Here is a 15,354-nt window from a genome sequence, read left to right on the forward strand (position 1 = left end):
CTGCGGTACCTACCCGACTCTGCTTAGCCAGGGCAGAGTTAAAGGCTTGCGCTTGACAGGGCACATTTGCCCTGTGCGTTCTTCAATGCCCGGGGCTTTCTTCAAGGGGTCTGCAGTACACAGTGCTCAGAAAAAAAACTGCTGTGTGGTGTGCTTTATGCAAATTACATGTTTGCAATGCACACATTGTCTTTACAAATATCTTTCTAGTTTCTGGCTTGTTTTCGTTGCTGTGGAGTCTACACGGTGTGAGATTGTGACTAGTGGTCATGCAGCAGAAAGCAGGACAATTTTCACTGAGTGCCAGTCTCCGCAGTCCATCTCGGCGCTCGTAAGTGACCTCATGTGTCCTTGCTTGAGGAGTTTTGTGATGGTAGTCTCTCAGTGACATGCGTTTGATGGTCTCTTCTTCCTGTCTCGCTTCTGTGTATATCTTTCCCGATGTCTGATGGCTCAGTGGCCTAATTTTCAAACTCAGGAATGTTTTTCCCAGTGCCACAGATTCACGTCTTAGTCAGATCGCTGACTCTTTAATTCTTATACCTCAATGTTCCTTTTTTTTAATCAACCTTATGTTTCATTGAACACCTATATTTTAAGCACCAAGATACCACAAAGGGGGGACATGTGCTTTACAATTACACATCACGTTGGCGTGTACAATTTTTTTCTCTCCACACTTCTCTTTTCTTCTCAGACTTTGCAGTCTCCTGCCTGTCCCAGATCCGTACCCTGCATCTGCCCCACTTTCTTTCTTGCTTGCATTTATTGCAGCTCTCTCCGCCCATCCTTTCTTTACTCATTCGTTACTACCGTGATCTCTTGCTCTCCACCGCCTTTCACCCCCCACTCTAGTAATATCTACTTCTGTTCTCATTCTGTCTATGCTCCAGCACTCACTCACCCCCTCTCCCCATTCCTGCTCTAATTCTTCCTTCCCCCATTTCACTTTCGCTGCTCCCCTCTTCTCTTCCTTTCTCTCCTTTCCTCTTCCTCCTCTTGCCCACCTTCCTCTCCCTAATGCTTCTCCTCTTCGCCTCTTCTGCTCCTTTCTCTCTTGTCCTCTTCCTCCCCCCCATCTTCCTTTTCTCTCTCCCACCGCCTTTCCTAGTTCCTCTTCCTGTGAATTCTTTGCATTCCTTCCCTGACTGTGCCGTCTGTCCTTGGACATTGTAGTTCTCTCAGCAGATGGACAACCAGTTTTGCAGTCCCCCAGCCCCAATACCAGAATCCTGTGGGGGAAATCCACACTAGGCTGCGTGATGTGGCTGATGCCCAGAGCCCTACCGGGGATTCAACCTGCCCCAGGATTTCCTCAGGAGTCTGAAGGGGACAATGCAGCGGCAGAGCTATTGCATTATTGATTGAGTGGTGATTCAGCCTTGTTTTTCCCTGTTGCCCAGATGTATATAATACACACAGGCATCTGTGAAATGCTGCCTTTCTCCCACGCTGCAGCTGTCTTTTATACAGTTATTATCGCATTGACCACAAGTGACCAGATCATTGCACTCCACAACACAATTCCCTTACACACCACAATTCCCCTATATACCACATACAGCCAGTCCCAGCCTCTTTCACTCTCTCTTCCAACTCTCTCCCCCCTCTCCATTTACTTACACAAATCTCGCAGAAACCCTAAGCAGCAGTGCCCGCACTACCAATCCTTCTGTTATGCCACATCTCTCAGCTTACATATTCCTTCGCTCTTTCTTTTACTCTCCACGTTTCTGCCTCTTTCACTCTCTCTTCCAACTCTCTCCCCCCTCTCCATTTACTTACACAAATCTCGCAGATACCCCAAGCAGCAGTGCCCGCACTACCAATCCTTCTGTTATGCCACATCTCCCAGCTTACAGATTCGCACTTTCTTTTCCTATCAACGTTTCTGCCTCTTTCACTCTCTCTTACAACTCTCTCCCCCCTCTCCATTTACTTACACAAATCTCGCAGATACCACAAGCAGCAGTGCCCGCACTACCAAGCCTTCTGTTATGCCACATCTCTCAGCTTACATAGTCCTTCGCTCTTTCTTTTACTCTCCACGTTTCTGCCTCTTTCACTCTCTTCCAACTCTCTCCCCCCTCTCCATTTACTTACACAAATCTCGCAGATACCCCAAGCAGCAGTGCCCGCACTACCAATCCTTCTGTTATGCCACATCTCTCAGCTTACATATTCCTTCGCTCTTTCTTTTACTCTCCACGTTTCTGCCTCTTTCACTCTCTCTTCCAACTCTCTCCCCCCTCTCCATTTACTTACACAAATCTCGCAGATACCCCAAGCAGCAGTGCCCGCACTACCAATCCTTCTGTTATGCCACATCTCTAAGCTTACATATTCCTTCGCTCTTTCTTTTACTCTCCACGTTTCTGCCTCTTTCACTCTCTCTTCCAACTCTCTCCCCCCTCTCCATTTACTTACACAAATCTCGCAGATACCCCAAGCAGCAGTGCCCGCACTACCAATCCTTCTGTTATGCCACATCTCTCAGCTTACATATTCCTTCGCTCTTTCTTTTACTCTCCACGTTTCTGCCTCTTTCACTCTCTCTTCCAACTCTCTCCCCCCTCTCCATTTACTTACACAAATCTCGCAGATACCCCAAGCAGCAGTGCCCGCACTACCAATCCTTCTGTTATGCCACATCTCTCAGCTTACATATTCCTTCGCTCTTTCTTTTACTCTCCACGTTTCTGCCTCTTTCACTCTCTCTTCCAACTCTCTCCCCCCTCTCCATTTACTTACACAAATCTCGCAGAAACCCTAAGCAGCAGTGCCCGCACTACCAATCCTTCTGTTATGCCACATCTCTCAGCTTACATATTCCTTCGCTCTTTCTTTTCCTCTCCACGTTTCTGCCTCTTTCACTCTCTCTTCCAACTCTCTCCCCCCTCTCCATTTACTTACACAAATCTCGCAGATACCCCAAGCAGCAGTGCCCGCACTACCAATCCTTCTGTTATGCCACATCTCTCAGCTTACAGATTCCTTCGCTCTTTCTTTTACTCTCCACGTTTCTGCCTCTTTCACTCTCTTCCAACTCTCTCCCCCCTCTCCATTTACTTACACAAATCTCGCAGATACCCCAAGCAGCAGTGCCCGCACTACCAATCCTTCTGTTATGCCACATCTCTCAGCTTACATATTCCTTCGCTCTTTCTTTTACTCTCCACGTTTCTGCCTCTTTCACTCTCTCTTCCAACTCTCTCCCCCCTCTCCATTTACTTACACAAATCTCGCAGATACCCCAAGCAGCAGTGCCCGCACTACCAATCCTTCACACACGCAACGCCACTCACACACGCAACGCCACTCACACACGCTACGCCACTCACATACGCAACGCCACTCACACACGCAACGCCACTCACACACGCAACGCCACTCACACACGCCACTCATCCACGCAACGCCACTCATCCACGCAACGCCACTCATCCACGCAACGCCACTCTTCCATTTGCAAAAAGAAAAATGTCTAACTATTCTATTGCGAGACCTATTGCATTTCCAATGCTTGTCTGTTTGGTGGCCTTTTTTCCAACTCTATGCAGTACCCGAACTGCCTAATATTGAGTATCCACTTGTCTGTTGTTATTTTTCTCCACTCCTGGAGAAAAAATCTCTATCTTCCTCCTACCGGAGTTGCATGTTCCTTTGTGTCTTGTCCGTGTAGCCCTCTCCTCTTTGTTTTCCCGTGCTCCTCCCCCGGAGGGTGTGGGTGGTAGAGCACCTTCTCTCGTGTGAAGTCACTTAGAGGGGGGCTGTTCACCGCCTCTTCTTCTCTGGCCCCGTCCATTTCCTCTCGATCGAAAGGACTGGCCCCTGCCTTGGTAGTTCCAGTTTTGCCTCTGCTGCCCCTGGTGGCCTTGGCTGTCACTCTGTTGCCCCTGGTGGAAACTCTGTTGAGAATCTCCTCGCTGGCTTCCACCTCTGCCGTTCGGCCTCCGCGACGGAGTGCCCCTTCTCATCCCTCTGAACTGCAGGGCTCCCATGGACCTTGCCGTCTCGTTGTCCTTCTTCAGTTGGGTGAGCTTATCATCAACCGGGGGTCCGAACAATGTTTCACCGCTGAAGGGTGTGTTCAGGATGTTGTTCTGGACTTCAGCCTTGAATCCTGAGATCCTGAGCCATGCTTGCCTTCTTTCAGTGATGCCTATAGCCATCAGTCTGCTGGATGTTTCTGCCCCGTCCAAGGCTGTCTTCAGGCATGAGTTGGCGATGCTCTTCCCTTCCTCTACCAGGTGTGCTCCTCTGTCACGGTATTGTTCCGGGAGGTGCTTGAGCAACTGTCCCATCTCCTCCCAGTGCTGGTATTGATGCCTATTCAGGAGGGCGTTGGAATTCGCCATCCGCCAGTGCGTTGCAGCGTTCCTCTCAATCTTCCTGCCAGTTAGGTCCATCCTCCTGCTTTCTTTGCCAGGTGGGGGTCCGGACGTTGTTGGGACGTTTGCCCTTTTCCTGGCCGTTGCAGCGATGATAGAATCCGCTGTGACGGAACCCTTGATGTAAGCTGGGTCTTCGGAGGAGAATTTGTACTTCTTCTCGGTCCTCGGCGTTACAGATCTGCATGTAGCCGGGTCCTTGAAGGCCTCCTTTCCCTGGGCCGTGATACTCTTGAGCATGGGCAGGAACTGGCTCCTTGTTTGTATGGGGAGCAGTGTCTCGAGCAGGAAGTCTGCTTTTGGCTTCTCCTCTTCCAGCTTAATTCCATAAGCTGTTGCCGCCTTTCTTACCACCTCATTGTATGCCCCAATGTCATCCGGTGGCGAAGGCCTCGAGGGGTATGTTTCTACCGCCTCCTCTGGGTTTTCGGCCTCGATGTCCTGCCATTCCTGGTCTTGGGCCGTCGAGGAACCTGAACCGTAGCTTGACTGCTGTTCCCTGTAATCCCCCTCTGTGTAGTAGAGGTCCTCCTCCTCTTCGTGCTCCGAAGGTTCCGGAGTTTTCGGCGGCTCTTCGATGTCGAACTCTTCGATCTCCTGTACCTCAGCGACGGTCGGTGCCGGCTTCAGGGGAATCTTGTAACTTTTCATTTTTTCGTCGAAGTCCTTCTTTCTCTGAAGGATGTTCTCCATTTCGGCCTCGAGCCTTCTCTTTTTTCTCTGCATTTCTGCGGCCTGTTCGTCGTCGAGCGTTTCGGCCGCCCTTTTCGGCGTCGTCGTCGAAGCTTTCTTCGGCTCTTTTTTCTTTCGACGTCGAAGTCGAAGGCCCTTTTTCGGGGGCTTGCTTCGATGACCTTTGCTTCTCGCTGGTCTTCTGCCTCCGGGAGTCCTTCTCGGAGGATCCGCTGGGCTCTTTTTCGGAGGATGCAGCTTCGGTCGTCGATTTGCTCGGCGCCGGTGCTCCTTTCGAGGCTCTGTACTCTGACTTTCGAGAGTCTGCCTCAGGTTTTCGAGGCCCTGTGGGAGTTTTCGGGGTCGTAGACTCTCCTACCTTATCAGGCGTACTCTTATCGGTCTCAGCGACCGTGAAGTCATCTGGTCCTTCGGCGATGTTGTCCTCATCGTCGGTGGAGAGGCCAAGTTCATAGAGCGTCGGGGCTTGGCCCTTGCCCTGCATCGTGTGGTGAGCCGTCCTCGGTCCTTCTCGAATTCGGAGTGTCTTCGGCTTGAAGACGGAGCAGGCGTTGCAGTCTCTGCTTTCGTGGTCGATTGGCAGGCAGAGGTTGCAGACTGGGTGCTGGTCCTTCTGTGCGAACTTGTGGTGGCAGTTCTTGCAGAATTTAAACGGCGTCTTGTACATCCCTGCGCTCAGGGGGCCCCCTGTGTGCGCATTCCTTCAAGGAGGTCGAAGATTTCGAAGTTCTCTCCTTTCTTCGTCGTCTCCTCACTAAAGGTCCTCTTCTGTCGATGTTCTTAGGTCTTCACCTGTGAATTTTTGCTGTATTTTCTTCTTTCCTCCTCCAAAACTTCTGGAGCTTCACGCGACGATCCAGACCCAACGGCGGAAAAAAGAATCTGAAGATGGCGCCCAAGGGTGGTAGCTTCCGCCGGAAGCACGCCGACGTCACCGAAGGGACACCAAATGGTGGGACGTCGACGCCCACCTGGGCTACGACAAAAAAAAAAAAAGAGAGAAAAAAAGACTACGATTCCGGACCCAACCACCAGATTGCGGAATATGCACAGCATAGTGAATCCAGAAAGATTCACGCTGCAAAACTTTAAGTTTATGCTTTGACTAATTAATTAGGTCTGAAAAGATGTATTTGTCTTATGCATTTATTTCTCTTTAAGGGAGATTTTTGCCAACTATTTAATTATTGATTAGCCTTGCAAGACTATTTTTCTTAGAAACTCTTTAAGAATTGTGACTGAAATTTTGCGCCACATTTTCATAACTACATGTAATGCTTATATGCAGACTGTAATGTGTTCTGTATTATTGATATTTTTCCTGTTTTCCAAATTATGTAACCGGATTGATATTTTACTAATGAATAAAGGGTCAGAGAAAAAACTAAACTTTTGACTAGAAAATAAAACCCTTTAAAATACTCAACAACTCTCTTTATTGGCTTGAATAATAAATTGCATTTTTGACTGTTCATCTTTATTTAAAGTCTCCTGAAGGTAATACATGGTGTGAAGGGCCCAACACCTTTTGAGCGGTAAATTAGAGGTAGCATGAGGGTTTTGCATTGAGAAACTACCAGAAGAAATTACAGCCCCATCAGCAGTAGTAATTCTATTGAGGTCCTGAGAAAGGCAGAGGATATATTTTCCTCATTTTTGCTGAAACATGTCGACCCCTTAACTACGAACGACAGTTATTTGTTGGAAACTGTCCTTTTTGCACTGTTTTTAGATTTGGGCACTGAGCAATGTTAATAAATCATTGTTTTCTCTCAGCTACTCAATTTTATTTCACACCATTTTTTTGCACTGCAATATAGATCTTTTCCCATCATAAATGGCAATTTCTTCACATCTGTAGGTCTTCCAGTGTTTCGGAGATGGTGTGGGATATTATCAACAAGTCCCAGTCTTACCATCAAAGTTTTCACTATGGAAATATCAGGAGAAGACCCAGATGATGACTAAGGATAGCACCGTTTGATGACTGATGGGTATCCACACTCCAAAAGAGATCTTTTATAATGTTTAAATTGTTTAGGCGTTTGAGTTGATTTTTCAGTGAGGTGGATTTTGATAATTCTAGACCCATGGACACTCTTGTGTAGTATATGTTGAATATGGGGATGGTGTTCATGCCAGGTCTCTAAATATGCCCTACGACCCTCCGTTAACGGTTTGTGTTTGTTCGATTTCATTTTTCTCATTTTGCTAAACCTTATGCACACATCCGTTTTTGACAAGTTTGCCTACCAGTTTCACCACCTAGCTGCGCTATATGTTTTTCTCCTGAGATGCAAGTCGTTTAGCCCTGGGGCTATGACAGCACAAATATTACCGTGGACATCTGTAACAAATGTGTGTTGTTTTTATGAAAGACGCAGATCAGTCAATTCATTGTGGTCGGTGAGGACCCAATATTGCCACATCCTGAAGAGACCACAACACTACTCAATGTACCGATTTACTAGAGCTCCTTCTTGCAAAGCAAAAGGACATAACAAGGTAGGATAAGAAGAAACTGCAAGGCCCGTGTCCAGGACATATCGACTGGGCATCGGGTCGCTCGAAAGAGGTCGCACTCTGACCTCTTCAGTGAGACTCAAGGTAGTCGCACAAATGCATTTATACCCGAGCTCTTCACATCTGAGTGGATGTTGAATTTAAAACGAGTTACCATAAAAACACGAAGCCATATTTAGCACAAGCTAACAAAAATTGAGAAACATTAATAATAAACATGAGAAAAAGCATTTTTTTTTTTTAAATAAAACAATAGCTATTCTATATTTTCCTTTAAAACACTCTGCTATTAACTGAGCCTGAAGCCTCATTGCACTTTCCTACCTGAGATCAGGTGCTTTTCAGACAGCATGATCTTTGTAACAGGGCTTCGGTGTACAGTGAAAGTCTGAAAGAGTTGAGGTCCTGAGCCCACCGTCTCCGGGTGCTGCACAATAACGCGCACAATGCCCGAGCTGGTGCCATAGGCGATTTCAATCCAGTTACCACTGTCACCTGGCAAATCAATAATAAAGCACACTTAGAGTACATGACAAAAAACTTACAGAAGAGAATTGGTCATGTTGTTTACAAACAGATTTTTTCTAGAATTTGTAAAGAGAATGTTGCATGATAAGAGATATACAGACACAATAGAAAGTGAAGGAATGGGCTAGGGCACAGATTCAAACAATCATTGACACACCCTAAAAGTCTGGTGCTGGCTTACAGCCTTTTAGATTTGCCAATGCTTGTTTTGTTTCATCACAGTTTTTGCAAAGCTTTTTTTTTTAGGAGGAGCTGCTGGCCCCTTGTCAATCTAAAACTGAAACAAACAAAAAAAGGTCTTGGCTAATTTAAAAAACATTTTGTGGGCTCCAAAAGCACTCATTGTATAGTAATTCCGGCACTGACGGGAACTACTTTGGGTGTGGATGTGGTCCTTGTGAAAGGGTGGAATGCCATCAGTCACAGTGAAGTTATCCAATGGCTGAAGAAGGATAATACACTGCCCCATGCTGTATGATGTAGTGGATGAGAAAAAAAGGTGAATAATAGAACTTTTGGTAAACAAAGTTGGCTGAAAGCCCATAAGAAACAAGTATTTCATGCATATAATTTTAGTAAAATCAAAAGCTGTTAGCTAGCTTCAAACCTAACAAGCATTTGCAAAGCAATAGATCTCGAATTTGCGAGTTGTAAATAACAATGCCTTTTACATCTGTTTTGCCAATTAACACATAAATAAAAGGCATGGTCATTTATAATGCCAATAGCTCAAACTCTTGTAAATGCAAGACCTATTCAAAGAAGTGGCCGCCATTGCCCCAGGCTGCTCCAAAAGTGAAAGCACATATAGTGCGCTGAATGTTTCAGGAAAGCATGTCGTGCCTGCACAAGGAGAAACTCATTAAAGAAAATAGTGCTTACACACTAAAAAAGACTCACCGTGTAACAACCAAAGTAAAAGTGCCAGTCCTCATGGGAGGTTACAAATAAAGACAAGGAGGTACTATGGAGGGACTAACAAGCCTATTAACGTATCGGAAGCCAGCATTTACGAAGGACAATGACACAAGCCAATGATAAATATGGGCGGGGAGTGGGCGGGGCTTCAATGCCATACTCCAATACAGCATGCCACAGAGAAGCGCATGCGCTGCCCAGGCTCGACCTAAAAAGGAAGTTACTTTCAAAGTAAACGTCTTCGAATTAGGTTACCTTGCTTTTTTCTCCCCTCTTGGTGTATGTTTTCTTCTCTTAACACTGTGTGACATCCAGGTGCAACAACACAGAAAAACTAGATGCTTCGCAAGGCCACAAAATGTACATCTGCACACAATCAGCACCTCTGCAGGAGCCCCTTCTTTGTGCAACGATTTCCGCCCACTCCCAGGAGCAAACTGTACTCCATTTCACATTCTGAGTGTGTCAGGTCATTTACAAAACTGATTGCCAAACACGAGGGTAGAAAGTGGGCTAGTGCTGAAAAGAGCAATGGTAACTGTAAATTTACCTCAGTTCCAAGTTCACCTTTTGCTGTTCCCTATTCTGTGGGAAAAGTCTGAAGCAAGAAAACAAAAGAGGAAACGGATGCAAGTAAGGAAGGCATAAGCAAATATGGTGTGAGGAGATTATGGTCAAGACCCGCTAGAAAAAACATGATTGTCTCTCTCCATGTAAATAGAAGTTTGCCTCATTTGCCACATAATTCACCCTTCGTGGCAAAACTGTAGGTGTAAGGTCAAACTTGCAGTTTAAAAACCTTTGTGGTCACCTTTGAGTTATTAAATGGTTGGTTTTATGCATTTGACGAGGTAACATATTTGCTGCAAAGGAGAAAAACAACCCAAATCTATGGAACTAGGCACACAGTTTAGGTCTGCAGCAGGAAACAAAAAACGTATACACTTTTTATATAATTAAAACAGGGTAGGAAGAAAAATCCCTTCCTTTCCGTGGATATGCTTTGTTTCACTATTCACGCAAATTTCACGTTTATATTAGGTACAATTCTCCATGTAGCAGCTTTTTCAAGAGACAATTCACACATTAGAAGGAAATCACACGTTACATTTCTTTTTTTCCCCCCAAGTTCAGTACTTTGAATCCTTAAGTACCTCTTACTTTTTCGCTTCCATAATAGATATAAAAAGTATAGTTACTGCTCTGGAAAGCTGTATTTTTAAATGGCGGGGTGTTTCCAGAGGCCCGATGGTAAGAAAACAGGGACATCTGAAACTTAAGCTTTAGGACATAACAGGGAAATGCCAAATACATCAGGACAAGTTTCATTGCACAAAGTGTGTACATGAAGGCTGGCGGTCTGCTCAGCGCAACAATATATGTTGTTAATTAAATTGCCTTTATTAGCTTTCTGTGCCTGGGGGAAAACATTTTGAATAGAAATTGCTGAAGAAAGCTGTGCATTTTTATAACATTTTGATCCTTTAAGAGTCAGTGTGTGTTAAGATGTCAAAACAAGTAGATAATAATGGCACAGAATGTGTCGCATAATTTGCATTTATTCAAATAATGGGGGGGATCTCTCCAGGCACATTAACTCCTTCCTGCTTTAGGGCAGAATTTAGTGTCGATGATTAAAGCCCATTTTTACTGTCCACATTTAGTCATTCGAACTAGGAAGAAGAGATAGCTCTATCTTACCATTTTATGTTCAGGGGTCACAAACTTAAGCCTCTCTTGATAAGATCACGTAAGCATCAGCTTCTGTAAATATGCTGTAGAAATGTAAACTCTTATTGTAAAACATGTATGACAGGGGCGGCTGCACCTTAATGGCAGAGGAACATCCCTCCATTGGTCAGAGTCAGTTGAAGAAAAAAAATTATATTACAACAATATTTTATTTTTGTGAGAGGGTCTCTGGCTGACGGTGCATGCGTGCCGGCCGGGCCATAACAGGCAGGAGTGGTGGGAACTTATAAGTGTGCATGTAAGTTTGGCCGGCCAAACAGACATGCGCACTTCTATTTCTCCAACCCAGTTGTGTTCACAGTCTGGTTGGAGAAAAGCCGCTGGCTCCCAGGCGGGGTCTCGGCAGCAGAGAAGACCACTCAGACCACCCTGCCGCAGCTCTCATAGCATGAGAGCAGCATCTGGATTGGCTGGGCAGCCTGTGCCTTCCCAGAGACTGCCGGGAGTTGAGGACCGAGGTGACAGTCGGGGCAGCAGAAGGTAAGTTTGTTTTTAAAAAAGACTCACTTTCACGGAATGGCAGCCGCCACTGCTGTCTGAAAGGGTTCGGCCAAACCAATACTGAACCCTATACCCTGTGCCTTTATAAAGGGGGTTACTCTTTAAATGTTTAATGATACCTGTCTGAAATAAATTGCTGGTACTCCTGAATGACATATTGAGAGCCGAATGGTTGAACATGCGTTCGGATATCTCCATCCCAATATAAACAAAAGGCCATTTGAGGCACTACAGCCCTTTTATCTAAAAACAACCATACAGATCATGGGCCATTGCAGCAGAACCAGATCCGCAGAGCCAAGTGTCAAAGTGTCAACAAAGTAGCATTTCAATACCATCTAACTCGAACACTTACTTGTTTTTGGTGTGAGGTAGACACTAAGTGCCGTTATGGCGTCTTCAGACGGGTCTCGATAAAGCTCAGTGACCAGAAGATCATTGTCTTTCATCCTCAAAGGAAATTTCTGAACATCTAAAGCATTGGGATAAGAGAAGGCAAAACACATGGAGTTGGTACTACAGTACAAATGGAGCTGGAAATACGAACTGCCCACAAAGTTTATGTGATCAAAGAAAGTTTCTTAAAATTTAGGTATGACAATAGGTTTACAGTCTCAGGGATTTAGCACAATTTCAAGGTAAAACAGTCTCACATAAAAAAAAATAGAAACAAGCATTTACAATGCAACGGTTTCGCCTTTGGAAAAGTTTGAGCTATTGACATTGTAAATCCCAAAATGTGTTTTTATGTGTTGGTTAAGAAAACAGATAAATAAATGGCATTGTCATTTACATTGCCAATAGCTCTAACTTTTCCAAAGGCGAAACCGTTGCATTGTAAATGCTTGTTTTATTTTTTTTTACAAAACAGTGCTCTTTGAACTAAAGGACTCTGCTCTCATTGGAGGTGTAAAGAGATGTTGGGGGAGCAGATTTTGGCTAAAAGCAGTATACACAAACATGTTGAAAAACACTGCTATGGTTTTAGTATAAGAAAACATATTTGGCTGCGAGCCTTCAGTTGTGTCTTTGTAAGCCACGCTATGGTTCGAAGTAGATGTGGGAGGGGCCTGGGAGTAGATGGGAAAGGAGGGGCTTTCAAATAAATCACAACGTTTCTCACCGTTCCTTCTGGCAAATGTTCACTCTGTGGACAGAGCGCCCAATAGCATGATGGTAATCACGTATTTGAGTGTACTTTTGAAAAGGATAACAGAACATAACTTTATTTACTATCCTCAGAGCTTCCAAGTCTCCCCATGTCTTGTACAAAAACGTCTGCCAGCCCTGGTATTAGCCGACATCACATTGCATTTTGCGATCTTTTGACTTTAATGTTGAAAATATGGATTAAAAGTCAGCATGTATCGTACTTTTGGCTAACAAGCCAGTGCTGGTTGAAATTGTCATGTGTGTCAAGGGGCCATATGCCAGCTAGGCATGGCAAAGAAGAAAACTAAAATGCAAGAATTAGCATAATGTCTTTTCAGAATTTCTTTCAGGCGTTTTAATGTCCCTTACATATTTTGTCTCCTTTGCTTACACTACATTTTCAATATCACACATGAGGTTTATTGTAAGAAAAAAGAGAGGCATAGCATTGATGTTTGCCAGTCCTTTTCCTATCCACGCCTAATTCACGTTCTCACTTGAAATGGTTAGCTTGCCTTCTGTGTTTTACATTGCATGTTTTTAGTGGGATGTGTTGGAAAAAACTACATCCGATCAGTTTTGGCTATATTTCTTATTCCTTCAAGTCTCATTATAAATCATTTAGCATGTCGCAGTTTTGATAACTTTTACAGAATATTAGTGAGAAAATATGTTATTCGTTTTGCGTGCCTGAGGAAATTATTTCACTACTGAGGTGTGGCATTAAAACGTTTGAAAGTTATTGATAAAAAGGCATGAATGACTTGTTACTATGACAAACGTGTTGACAGGCCATCAAGGGACCATAGTTTTCTAGAAAAGCCGGGCTATTAGTCGGCCTTAAAATACAGTTAAAACCCATCCCTGATTGCCTCCGGTAGCTCAACTAATCGTAAAGCCATCTTAAAGTTATAAATCCTGCTTGTAAAACCAGGTGTGCCTTATTTTCCGTTACCATTTCTATATCCAAAAAGATTTTCCATAGTAATGATGACGCCCGGTTGCATTCACGTCGTCAAACCAAAAAAAAGGGTGCTCGGAAGGGGAGCATGAGAAATTAAGTGGTGCTCGGGGAGGCAGTGGTGCAGGAGAAGCGACTCGGTGCATCAGAAGTGAAGTGGTGCATTAAAAGCGAAGCGACGCGTACATCCGGGTCTCTGGTTTGAGCTCTCTGCTCTCTGGGTGCGAGATCGCACTACGGGGGGAGGGGCGGACACCGACAATGTGTCCCGACGCCCCTCTCCCCTTGCAGGCACTCACCGGGTCCGGCGGCTGCTGGAGGAGAGCTCCCGCTCCTCGGGACTCTCCGGGGCCGCGGAGGGACGTTCTCTTTCCCCGGGGCTCCTCCTGTGCTCGGGAGCCTCGGGACGGTCGATGCAGGCTGCTTCCTCCTTCCGGCTCTCTCCTCCTCCTCCTGCGATGACGCGGAAGGGGGCTCGACCGGCTGGGCCAATCCCAGCGCGGCCCGGGCTTGAAGGCGGGCGCTGCTTCCTCCTCTCACTCGGGGCCGCGGCGGTGAATACACGGAGCAATGCCGGGTGGGCACCGGCCTTAAATCTAAATATTAAGCGAGGTGGGCACTCGCTCGGGGTACCACAACAGCGGCAAGGTCCCTGGCAGGGTGGGCACCTGCCAGCGGACAAAATACTCGAAAATCAGGTGCCGGCAATGCTGGACCAGATTCGGGGGCGTTCCCGGCTTTCGGCTGACGTCGCGTGACGTCGGCAAAAGCCAAAGAATCTCGGGAACGCCCCCGAATCTGGTCCGGCATTGACGGACAGGCCCCTCGTCCAATGGCTATGCTCCATTTATGGAGCCAGCCAATGAATGACGAGGGCCGACCCAAACCCACACTACAGTTCTCATTAGATTTCTCCTGCGCAAAAGCTGCTTGCGCAGCTTTTTGCAGTCGAAACCTAAAAAGGGGTACCACATTAGAGTAACAAAAGCAATACCAGCATAAAGAAAATGACACAGCAAATACTTCAGTCTGACATGAAGAAAAAATTATATCTGGCCAAAACTGCTAAAAATTAATGCAGTCTGGTCAGTGAGCTCTCAGTCTTAAAGTGCCAAGGCGGCTTGATATTGCAATCATTGAGATTGGAGCAGGTGGCTTAAAGATTGACAAATCAGTGTCTGGTCAGGAAGATATTGGAGTAACCACTTTGAACACTCAAATGGCATTAAGCACAACACCAAGCGTCCTCTGCCAATGCTGTGCTGATTGTGTGTGAAGAAATAGTTGCATTCATTCAAGCAAGCAAGTCCTACATTGCCAAAGTAAAATTACTGCACAGTGTATGTTCCTTAACCAACAGTGGAAACCAAACTCGAAATCTGAAATCGACCAAAGAAACACAATCTCCAAATCAATCTTCAAAGTCAGATTAAAAAAACTTAAAAGACATATGTATTGAAAACGGATCTGCTTCACGACTCAAAGAAGACCCACATTCGGCACTCACAGGAGATATTGCAAACACCCTTAGGTTGAACGATGCCTTATCTTAAAGCAACAATGGGACGATTCAGACTGGACAGAAACGCCTGTCACTCAATTCATATCTAAAATTTCTATGTCTGGACCTGGAGGCGAGGATTATGCTTTTTCATTTTTCCAACTTTTTCACTTACAAAAGCTTCTTTAAACAAAACACATTCCCAGACAAACTGGGAAAGAAAGGTAATTTAAATAGTAATAAATGCCAAGCCATGGTCAGTTCCATCGTTCGTATCATTGTAACAATGGTACTGAATCCTTAATAGATCGATTGTTTTGCTGCTGGAAGAAGCAGCTGGTTGGCTATATTTCATTGAGCTCTAAAAATTCTGCTATGGAGAAAAGAAAATTACGTGAATTGATGGTTGTTTAGACGGGATGAATGCAATACAT

The 15,354-nt window shown here is 45.3% G+C and overlaps 1 protein-coding gene across 1 annotated transcript in view; it reads right to left on the reverse strand.

Annotated features, from left to right (window-relative positions):
* The window catches only part of SHKBP1 (SH3KBP1 binding protein 1), a 306,095-nt gene that overhangs the window by 106,221 nt on the left and 184,520 nt on the right, over positions 1–15,354 (reverse strand). The window contains exons 12-13 of the mRNA XM_078660638.1: positions 11,662–11,778; positions 7,932–8,102 (exon numbers count right to left, since the gene is read on the reverse strand). Coding sequence (XP_078516764.1) covers positions 7,932–8,102; positions 11,662–11,778 — 288 coding nt within the window. The remainder of the gene's footprint in view (positions 1–7,931; positions 8,103–11,661; positions 11,779–15,354) is intronic.

This window comes from Lissotriton helveticus, chromosome 9 (genome assembly GCF_964261635.1).
Source record: "Lissotriton helveticus chromosome 9, aLisHel1.1, whole genome shotgun sequence".
NCBI lineage: Eukaryota > Metazoa > Chordata > Amphibia > Caudata > Salamandridae > Lissotriton > Lissotriton helveticus.